The sequence below is a fragment of the Rissa tridactyla genome, chromosome 1 (assembly GCF_028500815.1).
Source record: "Rissa tridactyla isolate bRisTri1 chromosome 1, bRisTri1.patW.cur.20221130, whole genome shotgun sequence".
NCBI lineage: Eukaryota > Metazoa > Chordata > Aves > Charadriiformes > Laridae > Rissa > Rissa tridactyla.
The window spans coordinates 189,797,796-189,814,829 of NC_071466.1; the positions used below are offsets into that span (position 1 = coordinate 189,797,796).

The 17,034-nt window shown below is 38.0% G+C and overlaps 1 protein-coding gene across 1 annotated transcript in view; it reads right to left on the minus strand.

Annotated features, from left to right (window-relative positions):
• Nucleotides 1-776: 776 nt before the first annotated feature.
• TMEM168 (transmembrane protein 168) overlaps nt 777-17,034 on the minus strand; it is a 28,840-nt gene continuing 12,582 nt past the window's right edge. The window contains exons 3-5 of the mRNA XM_054207360.1: nt 12,009-12,151; nt 9,585-9,859; nt 777-5,454 (exon numbers count right to left, since the gene is read on the minus strand). Of these exons, the coding sequence (XP_054063335.1) occupies nt 4,907-5,454; nt 9,585-9,859; nt 12,009-12,151 (966 nt within the window). The 3' untranslated portion in view covers nt 777-4,906. The remainder of the gene's footprint in view (nt 5,455-9,584; nt 9,860-12,008; nt 12,152-17,034) is intronic.

The window sequence follows — 17,034 nt, forward strand, 5'->3', positions numbered from 1 at the left end:
CTGGTTAAAAAAGAAGCAAAGAAAAAGAAAAAAAAAGTGCCGCTGAATGTTCATTGTGCCCAGTTGGTCGATGTGTTAAAAGCACTGCTAATGGCGCAGGGCCCTTCTCTGCAGCGCTGGGCCCTGGATTACCACCGCCATGCCCGTCACCCATCACACCAGCAGTTCTGCTGCTCCTACCTTCCCTGCAGAAGTCTTCACTGAGAGGTGCACGGCCCGGCCCCAGCTTGTTAAGAGTAACGGTGGGACTGTTTGCTCAGGAGGGCGCGCAGGAACCTCCCCAGCCGCTTCCGAGAGGAGCAGCCACGCAGAGCCGACCTCCGCAGCACTCGGCAGCGTCACAGTGTCCTTCTGCTTCGCTCTCCTAGGCTTGATCTCCCTCAGGAGGAACCCTCCGTTAACTTTAGAGTCAGACCTTACTGGAGATGACAAGTTCGACTAAATACAAATACTCAGGTAGATGAAGCCTTCAATTAAGTGTCTATAAAATAATGCCTCAAAGCATTAACAACACTTTTACTAGTTTGTTGACTAAGTGATAAAAAAATGACAAGGTGAAAACTGTGCTAATAATTTAAGCTAATATTTCTCGTTTCTATTAAACTGTTAAAACTACAGATAATCCTTAGGGTATTTTCAGTAAACCCTGTTGCAGTTTCCAGCTAAAAAAACCACCTGAAACCAGCGTACAGAAAACGCCCGTGTAATTCAAGAGGAAGCACGGAAATTTTGGAAGTGATCAAGGTATAAACAAAAATATGAAATGGAAATGAGCATCCAAACCAGCAAAATATATTTAAGCAATATCACAAATACACAAAAAATAATCTATTTACAGATCTAAAATCAGTACATCCAGTAAAAATCCTCCCCCCCAAAAGTATTTATAAACAAGAAATTTAACCTAGTTACATTGTCTACTGCTGGCAACAGAGGGGCTTTACAGCTAGTATAGCATTAATTATGCCTTTGCAAAATAAAGGGAAAACTTAATAAAGGTGAAGGAATTGTTTCTGTGAAAAACTTGAACTGAAGGCTGGACAACAACAATCACAAGGCATACAAGGCACAAGGAACTGCAAACACTGAAGTCTGGTAGTGCAAAAAGGAAGAATGGCTTTTTTTCCCCCAGTACTTGTTCAGAGAAAAATACTACTGTGAATTTGCAATTCAAATTCCTTTTAAATACTTCAATTTGTAGGACTTAATGCATTTGTACGTTTCAGCAAGGCTGATACTGTACAGAAGGTAAATGAAACACAGTCAACATAAAATTACTGCCGTGATATAAATTTATAGCAACCTTTATAACAAAATGTCTGAATATACAGTACAGAGACAAGCCCCTAAAAAACAGTTTAGATTTTCTCCATCCAGGCAATTCGTCGGCATGTTACCGCTAAAGAAAAGCAACTTGTAACTGATAGCACATGTAACATTCTTTGGAATTAGATTTACATTTCTCTTTCGGGTGTTGTCCCTGCCTTTCACGCAGGGAAGAGCAGAGGGATAACTTCTCGCTCCTCCCTGGGATGAGGAGCTCCTGGTGTGTTGTCCCTCAGGGACACGCCTGGGGCTGGGCAGAGACCGGTGGAGATGTGCCAGTGCCCGCAGCCGGAGAAAAACTCCACCTGGGAACAAGGGACACGGTAGGATGCATTGGTATTAGTCGGTGTAAAAGTAGGGAATTAATACTGTTGAATTCCTGAGGCTCATCATCCCATGCCCTGGGTTTTGTTGTGTTTGGAAACACACAGGACAGTTTCTTTGTCCAAAAAGGCCTAACAGTTTTGAACGGCTGTAAACATTTCTTTTAGTTTAAGTCAGCATTTTCACCATGCCTTTGCCATTTATAAAATAATAAAATCAAAAGCAGCTCATGTTAAACCTATTTCAAATTCAGAAAACTAGAGTCCTTTAATTGAGAAAACGGAAACAAATCTTGTAAACACGGGATCAGTTTTACAAATAATCTTTTTGCTCTATTTTTAGCTGACTCCTTATCTAATTTTCAGTAAATTGATAAAGATCACCTGCTGTATCCTAGAGAAAATCCAACCATTTGATAAGTAAGCTGGAAACTGTTTAATAAACACAGGCAAAAGATCAGCACCAACTGTTGGGTTTGTTCCGCCCGGAGCCACAGAGCGGACCCTGCTCACAGCCCCAGGGCAGGTCAGGAGTCCCACACTTTTCCTATTCTCTTTGATGGAAAAAAAGAAAGATACAGATGACATCCATAAAAATGTAACAGTAGCAGGTACAGAGTAAGATTTACCCATGATAATTTGCAAGAAGTGTTATGGTTGATAATCAAAGCTTTTCCAAAACAGAAAGGACTAACTTCTTGACTTCCAAATGTTCACAGGGTGACTATCGGGTATTACAGTGTTGCTTTATGGGGATTTTGTTAAAAATTTCCAGTGCTGAAGTCAGAACAGTTTATGATGCAATCAGATGAACTTTTACGGAAATGGCAGTCAAAATAACGGTGATTGTACAAACCAAATGATTGCCTTTATGCAATCTTTATACTCAAGGGTTGTTGACCAGAAATGGGTGAAAATTGACTTCTGCAGAGGAGGCAGTGCTGCTTTTCTGAGACCTGACGGATGCTCGTTCAGCCTAACTTCAAGTATCAAATTTGTGTGCTTGAATGAGTAGCTTATGTACTCAATCCAGGCTCCAGAGGACAACTTAGAACAGAAGTGCTCTAAAGTTATTCAGCAGACATAAGGGATTTGTTTGCTTGACCTCTGGCATATGAAAGAAAAAGCAAAACAAATCTAACAGGCACAACCACAGGAAAATTCAACCTAAAACAGAGATCAAATGAGTCTTCCTCTGGAAATATTTATTTCTCTTTGTTAATGAGCAGTGGAGCAGTTCAGGTCACTAGTATGGGTTCAGGTGTTTAGCTTTCAGACATCTGAATTTAAATGAGATGACTCCTGCCTTAGGCTCCCACGTTAGGAACTTAAGTTGGATACCTGAAGTTAGACGGTGCAATTGGCCTCTAGCCTTACTGAGGACAGCCACCTCTCAAATCCCTGACAGAGCTGCAATCACAGCATTTACTTGGAGAAGACCCCATGGAACTGAATGGTAGTAGGATACCTCATCTCATTTCTTTATCCTCTTTTCACTTTATGGAAAGGGACAGAGAAAAGCAAAGTGGGGTGGGAGCGTGTGTCTTGCTGAAAAAAGTTGTGTAATACAAACCAACGAAGAAACTTAGTGGCTGCCACTTGCAAATCCTACAAAATCACCATTTTGAAGCTGGTGAGCTCAAATTACTTTGGCTATTGCAGATTTCATAATTTAATCACACATTTTATTTTCAGGAGTTACTAACAGGTATCAAGTGTTAGCAGATTCTCTAACTTAGCTGGCTAAAAAGTTCAAATGGAATTAGAAGAAAACCTTGATGGCAAAGACTTAAAGAGCTCTTTTCAGTTCTTTAAATAAAAAAATTAATAAGTTATATTTTAGACAAATATCAGCTAATACCTAACTTTTTAAATAAAAATACTGATGGAAACAGAAAAAAGTAAACTCTAGGTGTACTGGATTGCACACACATACGCAAACAACCCACTACAAATTGCACTGTCTTAGCCGATTAGTTGTTTCACTCCTCATTTTCTGCACTTGAGAAAACAAGACCAGAAAGCGATGCAGCTTCTCTGACTGAAAAGGAAAGGCGGGGGCAGGATTTCTAGACTCTTATCCAGCTTTGTAATTGGAAGGATTAAGATTAGGACCTTGTGGCTGGGAGAACAGAGTTAAGGAATACTCAGGATTTGCTCCTGTCCTAAGGGAATAATCTATTCTTTCTGAAAAACTTTGCTCGTGATTTTAACAGATAATGAATCCATTGCCCCAATCCTGTACTCAGCATTTTACAGAATCAAGGTCTTAGGCACAGCAAAGACTTCAAATAAACATGGAAGCAAGGCAATGCTTGTATTCCTGTTTTTTATCTATGGATTATTTTCTTTCTTAAATTCCTGGGGTTATGTTTCTTTTTTTCATCAGGGTAGCTTTTCAAAATACGAACTAGTAAGAGCCTGGAAAAGACAGAACCACCCTAACAGGTGAGGGAAAAACTCTCAGTGCACTTTTCACTCCATATATGAATTCACTACTGGGAATATTTACACACACACACACAAAAAAAAAAAGATTACCAGCAAGTTATTGGAAAGTAAAACTGAAAGTTTTTAAAGCTGCACTTCAGCAAACATTGTCCGAGCAGCATCAGAACATTAGAGAGTTGTCCTATTTCCTTGTTTTCTGTGGCAAATTTCCACTGATGGCAGCAGAGAACTGAGGCAGGGGCTGAAGATGTAAAAGCAAATAAAACTAAAGATTCTTTGTAGCTACTTACCTACAATAGCTACTCATTCTCTTTTTTTTTTTTTTGGCTCAGTGCTGTTTTATAATACCCTTGACCACACCATATAATTTCAAGGACATATAAATAGATTTGAGTATTAGCTTGGTTCCTTTCCTGTATTTGAACCTTATAGTGGATATAAATGGCAAACAAGCACGCTAGAATATTCACAGGGGCTGTTGTCCATCAAACTGGTGACTCTGAACAAAGGCTGCTTTAAGTAACACATATGAACATGTGAACTGTCTCCAAAATGCGTGGTCATATTAAATAAGTCTCTTACATATGTACATACAGACCAGTAATAAAACTCAAATATCATAGTCCTACCCTCTTCTGTTTAAGATCGCAGTTTCTAACTGTTGCATATACTGTAGCTGCTCAAAGAGCTGAAAAAAGTGAGTGTAGCAGACTTTTTCAGAGAAAAATAGTCATATAAAAAGTTGCAAGTACAGTAAAGTGAGAACGTTCCCAAAGCTCTCACTTAATTTCCTCTTTGGTTCCTAATTAGGATTTGACAAGTTTGAAACCCTGTCCTGTGTCCAGCACTGCGGGAAGAAACCAACTCATTTTCAATCTTTTCAAGCACCTAAAGCACGCTTTACAGACCCAGAACAGATTGAGACCACAAAACCAGTTTGCCAAATGTACTAATGGATAGGTGATACGTGGGAAGTATATCATCCAGTGCTTGGCAACATCGCTTCCCGTTGGCAAATGCAAAGTGTAGTCGCTCCAGTGTTTTGACACACCATACACTGCTTTCACCGTACGGCCCTTTTCAGACCAGCTGATGTTGCTGTCAGGATTACAGTTGTACTCAACCCATTGCCTGGTGAAGTCACCGAGCTGTGGAGGGTCTGCTTCCTCAATGTCTACAACTCTGGCCATTTCTGCTCCTTGCACGGCAACATACTGGTCATTTACTTTTCTTACTTCTTTAACCCAAGGCTGAGAGTTCTCACAGTCTAAAACGATGATGAGTCGAGAACAAAAAGTGCCATTCTTTTCTCTCCACCACTCCAGAAGTGTGTCAAGTCGTAAAGCATCACCTCCTGCCACAAGGAAAAAATATTTAAGATTAGCAGGAAGAAACAGAAACCTCTGTAGAATTTTGACTGTGGGTTCCAAGAATCCCTTATTTTAACCACCTGGACAGAGATAACGGCAATTTTCAACTGATCCTCCCTGCTTATAGATGTTGCAGATCTCCAGAGAGATATTAACTGATTCCACCTGACTTGCTGTGGCAGATGAAGCCTTTAACTCACTCTTGATTAAAAAAAACAAAACCAAACACCAAAACCAACCAAGCAACCAACAAAAAATAAAATAAAAATAATTCTCTCAGAGGTGAAAGAAACTACAGCCTTCTGAAGAAATCTGGAAATAGCTAAACAAGGGAAGAAAACCTGAAATAGAGTTTATTTGGTATTAAATTCTCAATAATTCTAATGGAAAAAAACCACTTCTTTTAATATGTTTTTATTAATATTAAAAAGGACTCCTCTTTTAAGGAAAAGAGAGGACTTTGGAACACAACACATGCTAACAGTTTGAAGCAAAACGAGAAAGCCACCTACAGGCATAACCATCGCTTTAGCTTGAAAAAATCATGTGACCAGAAACAAAGAGATTCACTCTATAGACACAGTTGTCTTCAGAGCTCTAAGAAAATTAAAATTGGTACGGATTCACAACTCAATGAAACAAAAATCTCACAGGAATTTGTCCACAATATTTATTTCCTATCAGCTCAGAAAACACTTGCAACTACAGTGTCCAACTTCTCATGTTCCGTCTCAGCTCTCGCTCCAACAATGCTTTAAAAGAGCAGATTGCAATTAAACCAAGTTACCCGTAGCGGGAAGGATTTCTGCTTATGTGTAATGGATAGCGCAGGATGTACGTAGCTTTGAAAAGCAGACTACTTACTCAAGTGCCTTGTGAACAAGTGAATAAATCTCGACTGACTCCATAGTGACTGTTAATGTGAAGAACTGATATGGCTAGATGTTGGCATGTTGGAGCTATGATACAGATTTACAACAAAAACAGTCTAGTTTGAAAATGTCAACTTTAAACAGAAACGAAGACTTTTATGAGAAAGGTAGAAAAATGTGATTTAAAATAACTGCATTGTAATTCCATAGTGATTGTAATTGTGGAATATAAGTATATTTAGCAGTGTTTAAAATCCCATTAGTAGGAATTTAACTGCACAGATGAACCTTAAACAGAATCGCTGCATATTTCAGCACTTACATTTCTACCTGCCAGGGGTGACAAAAAAGTGCTTCAAATTAATAGCTCAGAGTTAAAGCTTTGAGCATGCTATCTCAGTTAAAGTAAAAGCAAAATTACTTTCTGAAAAAAAAAAAAAGCAAACCTGAAAAATTTAGTACCGAAGAAAATCTTAATATACAAATCTACAGTAATGACTTGTCTTGGTACATGATCCCCAAATTGCTGAAGTTATTTACAAGCAGAGACTTATATAGAAGCTATTTCCCTTTTCTAGATAAGCCTTCTGTGTCAATTAGCAATAAAAAAATTCTTTATTTGTTTGTGTTTTAAAGGCTGATAAATAAACTTTATTGCAATATAACTACACAGGGCTGCAGGTGATTTCAAAACAGTACTGGATAGTTGCGCCCGAAGAAAACCATCTCATCCTTCATACGCACACGCAAACACTTGCTCAGCTTCTAGCCCTGCTAACCTCAAACACATGGAGACATTGGCCAGTGCAAGATTTAGGCACCAAGCTGTGTAAGAAATCCATGTGTCTGGCCACGACTGGCTCTTTGGCAGGTTTCGCAGGCAGCTAAGCCGACAGTTTCAGCCACAGAGACAAAGCTTCATTAGCCCAGCTCTTGCCTTTGCCTTTGCTCAGAGAACATGACCTCCCAGGTCGTTTGACTGCTCATACCTTATGCATGACTAGTTAACAGTTTCTTTTATACACCACTGTGTTACATCTCAGCTTCCCATGACAGAGAAACATCATTAGTGAACTAATAAATCCAGTAAGCCTCCTTTAAAAGATGCTGTTACAAAGCAAAAACTACATTGCTACTGCTGTGTCACATCATGGCATAAGCCGGCAGTGAGACATTACTTTTTCTATTAGATCCGAATGTTGTATTTCATTGTTGCCATCTCGCTTCATTCTCTCCAGAGGTCAGAGCATGGTGCACATTCAGTACTGGAGCTGATGACCAAATGTTCCATCTGGCACAAAATGCCACTGTCAAAGACATGCGGTACAATTACACAATCAAACAGGCTTCACCTTTTCAGTTTATACTCCAAGTTACATCCAGGAGCAGTGCTATCTGGAAGGAGTATCAGGTTGCACTCCATGATTTATCTAAAATTAATCACAAAAAAGGATGCAAGACCTGTGACAGCTGCCTGTTCCTCTCCTTTATGTGACTATACATATCTCCAAGTAGAAGCTGAAGATATGCTTGGATAGAGAACTGAAAAAGAGCTTTGTGAGAAAGCTGAGCACCTCTGCCTTTATATACTATATCTTTTAGCACAGAGACTTTCTTTTTATTTTAACGGTTACCTTGGCCCTTATCCTAAAAGTGAAGACAGAGTTTAATTTAGGCTACATCTACCTCAACAGATATAGAGAGGCCTGACCTCCTCTGTCATGCTCCAGGCTGGCCAGATGTAAGCCAGGACTGGGCTGAAAACTGTCCAGTTTTTGCAGCAACATTTTGCTCTATACACGCTAGAAAGCTAAGGGTGTCTATGGTGCTGGCTGGAGCACGGGTGGGAGGCAGAGTCTTGCTGCCAGTCTGCTCCACACAACGTGTGGACACGCTCAGCAATTGCATGGAGCGGCAGCCACTCTTATGGACAAACCACCCTCTTCTCGGAGAAATCATTCAGCCCCCCTGGTGTACAATGTGGTACATCACTCACACTAAGCTCAGAATACAGCTATGTCTTTTTAAAATCACTGATATAGATGAAGCCTTTGAGAAAAAATACACCTTGCTCTTCAGCAGGTCTAACAGTTCAGGCACGGAGTCAGCAGGTCTAACAGTTCAGGCACGGAGTCACACCAAAGCAGGAAAGCAGCCTCCAGATGAAAGCTGACCCGTGCCTGAACATCTCAGCATGACCACACGCAAAGCTAACATCTGTCTGCGCTGCTGAAGAGCACATGCCACTAGGGAGAGACTCTTGACAAACAGCCAGGAGCTCGCAGGCAGAGTGCTTAAATCCAAGAGAATTAATTCTGTCCCAGGAACAAAAGAAGTTGCATATTTTCAATATATTTACTGCAAGATTCACTTTTTGCACACAGCAACCTCAGGCGGCCAGCTCCATGCAACAGGAGAGCAAGGCTAAACCTAGCAATGATTTGAAAACTTCATTAGGTTTACCAAAGAATACAGTTGAGATAGGACTGCCCATTATAAAGAGGCCAAAACCAGGCCAAGAAAAGGGGAAATGGTGAAGTCAATGCCAAGCATATGACAAGGCATTAAATCGGGCCTTTATATAGGGGGTTTGTAGTCTTGAGGCTACGCTGCGCCCACAGTCACTCCCAAACTCTAGGATGTCAGCAAACCAGATCTGTTTTCACAATACAAGGTTTGCTATATGCTTGAAGACCTGCTTTTCTAGTGTGGATTGTATACCTGCCTCCTATTTCTTTGATTGATTCTTTTACAAAAAAAACCAGGGCACATCTTAAGGACATGAAATGCAGATCTTCATGACAGCCTAACTGACACAGTGACACACAACATTGCATAATTCACTCTGCCATGTCCAGGGAATGAGAAGAGATTATTCTTGTTCATTACACTGAACAAATATTCCTCAAAATACAGGGGAATTCTATCTTTAGAGCAGAAGGGGATCATTTCCACTTTACTTTTCTGGAAAAAAAAAAAAAGTGATCTTTAAAGTGAAGTTGTTGACTTCTAAGGGGAATACGAAATCACGTTTTTGCTCTCTTCCTTCCCTATCAGGAGCTTGTATAAACCTGTTCGCCAAAGACTGGTGGTTCTTTGCCATTCTGGACTATCAGATAATAAATGTGATCAAAACCTCAAAGTTTTGCAATACAGTATGATTTTTTAAAGAAAGAATTATTTGATTTGGAAAGCTTATCAATACCAAAATTATTACTAAAAAAATTTCCTGAACCCGTTACCTGCCAGTGCCCATTCACCAGTGCCATGTGAGTGTCCACTGTAGTATAAAATGTAGGTATCGTGTCTGGGTCCATCTGCTGTCCGAAGTTCAAGAAAAGACTTGATCTTGGAGTGAAGGGTATCAAAGGTCAGTCCGCTCGTAGAGTAATCACAACCATACGTCTCAATCATGTGATATGCAAAAAATCTTTGGATGGCATTAAGCATGCCAGTAGACCTTAGATTTAACTCTTGTACATGCTCAGGTGGAAGAAGAGTTGGCTGGCCATCGGGACTAAAGAAAAGAAAAACAGCTTATGATTATGATTTGTAATTATTTCATGCTTAGTGGACTTTTAGCAGTTGGTGATTTTTTTTTTCACCCTGTGCATATTTTCTCTGCTATGTAGTAGCACTGTTTTAAATTCAAATTGACTTGATATTTACAGTTTATAAACAATTCAAAATACTGTATTTGAGCGAGGGACCACAATCTCCCCCTTCCTTCTGTCACACTTCTTCACTTCAAAGGGTACTCCTTACACAGCCCCATGCCATTCTGGCAGCTGAGACAGAGGGAGAGTGAGAGGAGCCATGATGTGAACATGGCGGGCTTCAACGATTTCATTAAGCCCCACTGAAATAGGACTGCCTTCACACAGACGTTTGTTCACGCACAACTGGAAAGAAATGCAGGGGGAATGAGTGCTAGTCTGCGCAAAATATCATGCAAACTGGTTTCCAATGATAGACTAAAGGGAAATCCAAGTACACATATTGCTCAGATATTCTGAATTATTTTCTCTCTGTTCCAAACTAGCTGTTATTTAATACGGTGCTCACACAAGTACAGTAATTCTTACTTGTGTGTGCTGTTCAGATGCCGATCTTTCGGCATCAGAAGTATGTTTCAGATGGTATTCCCTTATAAAATTAAAGTTCTAAGAAAATTACAAACTAGACCTGGAACAAACCATGTACATATAGATATGTGTGTATGTGCATATGAATATGCATATATAACAAAAGAGCCCCTGGGTTCCCTGGGCAATGGACAGATTTTATGGATGAAAATACGGAGATGGTCTTACTCTCCTAAAAGAAAACACGACTTCTGTTTTTTATACATATTTCTGTCTGTATATATGTATGTATTCTTCATGTATTTGGTTTGCAAGTCAGTGTGTAAAGCTACCTGCTTTCTTTTTTGGTCTTGCTAATTAAATTTCACACCTTCTCACTTGTCTAGTGTCTTCACGAAGGCTAACGTTCCACTACTACAATTATATTGAATCATTACTGTTTGTCTTAGCAAGTGAAGACTGGGCCCATTACTGAAACAGTCAAACTTTATTAATACAGAAGTTTAGTTCTGTCAGGTCCTAAACAGTTGCTCAAGAGTATCTCATTCACTCAGAAATTAGAGAACACTGGCAGAGCTTGAATAACATAATACAATAAAAGAATTAAATTATTGCCATGGAAACAAAAATAATTTATTTCTATTGTAATGTAAATTTGGAAAATGTATTGTTTTAATCCCTAACAATAACTGACTACATGGACTTTTTTTTAAAAGAGTGCACAGCTGAAGATTGTAGATCGAAGCTCAGAAAATTTGTTAAGAGACAGTGATCTAAGATCAGCACACTAGCTTCTGTTTTTTTGCCCATTATTTTCTTTTCCCTGTCCACTGAATCCATTACACGTACTGCAAGCTGGGCAGTTTTCATAAATTGGGCAGTTCTATTTTTAAGCCTTTCATTTCAACTTACCACTTTGCTTCTCTTGTAACTCAAATGGATAACTTACATAGCTCTTGTTTTATTGTTTAGCAAAAAAAGGTGTACACACAATTTTAATTATACAGCTAAAGTAGCATTCGTAAGTTTAAAGCTTCTAAGAAAAGCACCCAAATGGGCAAATAATAATAGTACAATCCCTCCACCCCTAAGCATTTATCATATGGTAACATTTATATTGCATGAAAAATCAGCTGTAAATTCACAATACCAATAACTGACATGTAGTCCACTCGCAAATCTAATTTTAATGTCTTTTAAATGTAGACACCATCTCATTTAATAGAATTCAAAATTGTTTTAAACTGATTTGTCTGGTTTCTTAAATCTCCTGTTATAAAATATCTGCACTCAGTCAAATGCCCCAATCCTCCTTTGCGTGAGATATAGACTGTGGAATGTGCTTATGCACGATTGGTGCGTAAAGCATTCATTGGTTTTCCAAAAGCAAATTAGATACATATAAAATGGTGGAGTGATTCATTCCTTTTGGAAGGTAAGGAAAAGGAAAAATACACTATTTGCCTATTATTTAAATTTGTATGTAATTATTGAAAAATACAAGCAACAGCACTGCATTGCCTCTACAAGCTAACAGTACACTTAACAGTACCATGAAGTTGCAATACACAGTAACTATACCTGCAAAAGTTGGTGGGAATCACGACGGCATACCCAACACACGTTCCTCCCAAGCAGTTTCCCAGCTCATGGAAAAGGCCATGAGCCATGGACTCCAGAGGTAAAACGATGAGAAATGCACTCATGAAGATCCCATTGGTTGGCTAAAAAAGAAAACAGACAGATTTAGGTATTGCATGAAAAATCCTTCCTCTCTGTTGGTCATGGTTTTATGAATAATTCCCTGTGTTTAATCAAATCAATTTAATCAATTGGGTCCTGAAACATGCAAGTTATCATACATAATGTATACTTATTTTTCCACATGTTACACGGTGAAGTACTCTAAAGACAAATGAAAGGCCAATTTAGGGGTCTGGGTAGAAGGTAGCTGGTAAGCAGGGATCACTCTTCTGAAAGGAGTGCATCCGAAAACACGAACAGCACACGAATATGTTTAAAAGCCCTGATAATAGCTTAGCTTTACCCATTTAAGCAGGAAAATCAAATGCCACAAAATTATTTATGGGCGTAAAGGAAGTGTATCTGTAAATATCTGCAGGATCAGGCCTTAATCAGTAAGCACAACACAGAATATTATGTACCTAGCATCAGACGATAGCATACTATGCTGCATGATTAAAAATATAGATTTAATTATTCCTGCTTTTTAATACCAGAGTTTTTAAAATATTCTTCGTGGAATACTACGTATCACACAAAAGATGACTTGTGAGAAAATTTATGAACATTATTGGAATTAAAAAGACAATTCTTTATCAACTACATAAACATCAGATGAGAAGAGACATCTACTACACGACTTTGTAGCCTTCGCACAGCTTTGTGCTTTGTCTATTGAGCTTTCCTGTTTTGTACGTAAAAAGCAGTTTTGAAAAAGATTACACTCACTGATAAATAGATGATTTCTGTGAAAAAGTGAGTTTCAAAAGTCAAGTCTCAAGCCCTAGTACTAGCAAAACAAGAATGGACTTCTGAAATGCCACCTGTCAGCGACAGGCAGAACAGACAGACATTCATTTTAATTATTTTAACACGATGTGACTGGGTTTAATGAGGCATTAAATGCTTTAGGAAAGGTAGAAACAGTATTGTAATGTATAATTAACCAAGAACTTTAATATCCATGGTGCAGTTATTAAACATTGAAGTTTGTTATGCAGCAAATGAAATAAATTCCCAGCTATGGATTTATGTCTTGAGAAGAGTCCTGTGGCCTCTGACCACATCTATATTTTATTTGCCTTCTTTGCATGAAACTACAATATTAATGTTTTTAAAAAATCTGGATATTGCCTTATTGTTTAACACTCAGTGATTTGATGTAGACTGGTAGTTCAACTTAACACATAGACAAAGGTAAATAACTCAACTATATTCAGTTTTTAAACAGGTAAACACTGCACGACTTAATCCAAAAGAATTGCTTTACCCATCTAATGTGCTTCCTGTCCTAAGGAAGAATACCCTTTGCCATTATACTTCTGACAGAAGAATTCCACCTATGTGTGCTTGAAATGGTGACAGCAATATTTTTAACCACAAATAAACACCAGAATATGATACTGACTGATAACTAGCTGATAGCAGTATTAACTGATAGCACTATTCTCAAATAACTGGTAACTGTTAACTGATAGCATTATTCTCAAATTCCAACATCTGAAACCACTATAAAACTATATACAGCTCCTATTATGCTTCATGCAATTCTTGACAAATGAAAAGTTTATTTATTTAGCTTCTAGCTCTCAAGGGCATGAAGACATGACATTGAGGAGACATCAAATCCAGTTCCAGAAGAACCACCAAGAGCTTCCCTTTACCCACAGCCCTGCACACCTTATCATAAAAATGCAATTAATACACTTATTGACTTGCTAACATTCAAGCTAGAAAACTGGTTCGGATATAACAAGTCCATCAACAGGTGATAATGGTAGTGTTAATACTGCAATCCGATTTCACGTGGTATAACGTAATTTGACGTTTTGTGCTGATAATTTGAATCTACAAGGAGCAATGTGTGCCTATGAAGCACACATACATTATAATAGGAGATTCACAATCACTTTTATGTACATCATTTTCCTAGCCATCTCAGGAGGTACTTTGCATCACTCCAGATGCATGCTTTCCCCTGCCCGAGTCATGCCTACACTCAGAGGGTCAGGATCAACGAGTGAGCGAGCGGATGGAATGTATTGAGGACAAGTGCAGAGAAGCATTCACACACTGCAGTCTTGAGTTTTGTGTCAGAGAACAAGGATGTTCAGAATTAATTTTCCCCAAATCCATACAATTACCTGAAATCACCAGAAGACAAGAAAGCTTAAAACAGTGTAACAGTTATAGTGCAACCTCAGCTTGTTTTGTTGTTAATAAGGAAAAAAGAATCCTGTAATTAAGACAATATAATTTTTGTTTCAAATGTATCAGCAGATATTGCTCATTTTTGTGCCTCAGTTTTCAAAATGCACTCTGAAAAGGACTCAGAGCGGCAGCAATAAAAACTTACAAAGATTTGGTTAATTTCTGTTCTATAGAAACCTTGTAAAATATACGACTTTGATGAAACAGTGGAGCTCTCTAGCTAAATTAGTTGCAAGATTTGGAGACTTACTTTTGCAACGGTAGATACCAGAAGGATAATTTGCTTTAAATTAAAAAAAAAAAAAAAAAAAAAAGGGAAGACCCTGCAGAAACTGAAGTGCTTGTCTGGAAAAGCTTCTATTCATGATCAGTTAGTTAGAGGATTTTCTAAACCTTGGAAAGACTGAATGCGTGGATGAGGAAGTATTATAATGCATTTTTATGACAAATTCAGCTTTTCCATCATATATAAATACAAGTTTTCTTGGATCTTGTTAGAGCAAACAGCTCTTACATTGCATTAGTGTTTTGGTCCCAGTGAACATATTACAAAATAAAAAACACACTTGCCCATAAAAACTACAGCTATCATAATATCCTAAAGAATACTACTATATTATTACTTTATATAATTTTATTGTAAAAGTTTTCTTCCAACACGCCATCTTGTTCTAAACACTCCCTGTGTTTTCTTAATCCCCTAAAACACGTGCAAGTTATTAAGCCTACAGAGTGTTCTGCGGTAACACAACTTGAGATCATCACAAAGATTAATAATTTCACCAAGCTTCTGACTGAGTCTGACTTCTAAAAAAAAAAATAAAAAATATTACATTTAATTGTTGAAATTACTCTGACTAATATGAAGATACTGGCAAGAAAATTTGTAAGTACGTATGAGATAAGGATCCTACAGAGAAACTGTAAGGATCATCTCAGTGATCCATCTTGCTCTGTATCCTGCTTTTAGTTCATACCAAGTATTAAAGGGGAATGGGAAATAGTGTTATGAATCAACTCAGCTCCACCTGAAGGTTCAAATTAATCTTCATTTAGTGGCCATCTTACACTATGGATATGGATATTTTACATGTATAAACATCTATCTAATGCAAAGATGCTGGCACTTGCTGTCAGCATTTTTTCAGCAGTTTTGATTTAGAAGAAATGTATTGCTAACAAATATAAGAATGATTAATGATGATTACAGAAGCTCTTTAGTAAGATAATAAAGTATTTTAATTCAGGGCTGCAAAAAAATGACTGGTGGCATTTTAAAACATCTAACCAAAAGAACTTGAAATAGCAAAAACCAATATCTAATTAAGTTAGTAATTACTGTAAATCTGAAGATAGGTCCCTCTTTTAAGATAACAGCTAAAATGCCAGGTGGAGACTGTCAGTGCTTTACTAAATCCAAAAGATTTGATGACTGGTTCTTAATAGGGCAGATGGCCATCGATGCATAGGTGAAGCCAGAAAGGGATTTTGTTGTTTCATCTGTTCAAGCCATTTTCATTCTGTTTTCACCTGCACTGGCAATCTCAGCTGCAGCACATCCCCGTACTCTCAGTGCTCACTGGTTCCAGACAGACTGCTCAAACAAGCAAACAGAAGACAGGCACCATCTGAGCAAACCCACAAAAAACATGAGAAGCCATTTAATCTCTTAGTCTTTGGAGTTTTTTTGCCTTTGTCTGTCTTCTTCTAAATTAATATTTAGGAAATACACAGTGTCATTTCAAATACACAGTTCTCATTTCAAATAATGTAGAAAAGGTAAAAAAATATACTTCTTGCCTCTGATGACTGAAATGACAGATAATAAAAGATCAGTGAGATTTCACTAGTAGTATTATCTTTCTACTTTCTTTAGCTTTTCAAGCCACACTTATTGTTAAGTGCAACTGTTAAAGCACCAGAAGAATTCAGAGGTATTTTACAGCCAAGATATATAATTTTATATTCACAGATAGGACAACTCCAGTCCCAAGGAGTAAACCACTGTTGGAAGTGGAACCATTAACAATGGAACATTACTGACATGTGACTGACGAAAATAACAAGGAGGAAGAAAAGAACCCCAAACCCTCCCGCTAGTTTAAATTGGAAGCCAGTTACAAAGACCTACAGAAGAGCCCTACTGATTAAAACAGAAATAAGTTACTAAACATATGTCAACTAAGATGATCACAGAATCACCAAATGGTTGAGGTTGGAAGGGGTCTCTGGAAATGGGCTGGCACAACCCTCTGCTCAAGCAGGGCCACCTAGGGTCGGCTGCTTGGGATTATATGTAACAGACCAACAACTTAGAAAGCTGAATAATATTCACCTATTTTATATATATATATATATAATTTTTATATATATTTTATAATTTTGTATATATTATATATATGGGGTTTTTTTATATATATATATATATCTGCTTAGCTCCTCTGCAGTGATTCTGCAAAAACAAAGAAGTATATGCTCCACGATGGAGAAGGCTCAGTAGAAAACGGATAATGTGATAACTAATCTACAAATATTTGATGGATAGCTTATTCCAAATGAAAAGAAGATACGTTATTACGGGTAAAAAGAAGCTTCAAGACAAAATTTGCAAAGTTACAATGTAAATCAACTAGCAGAAGAAACAGTCTTATAA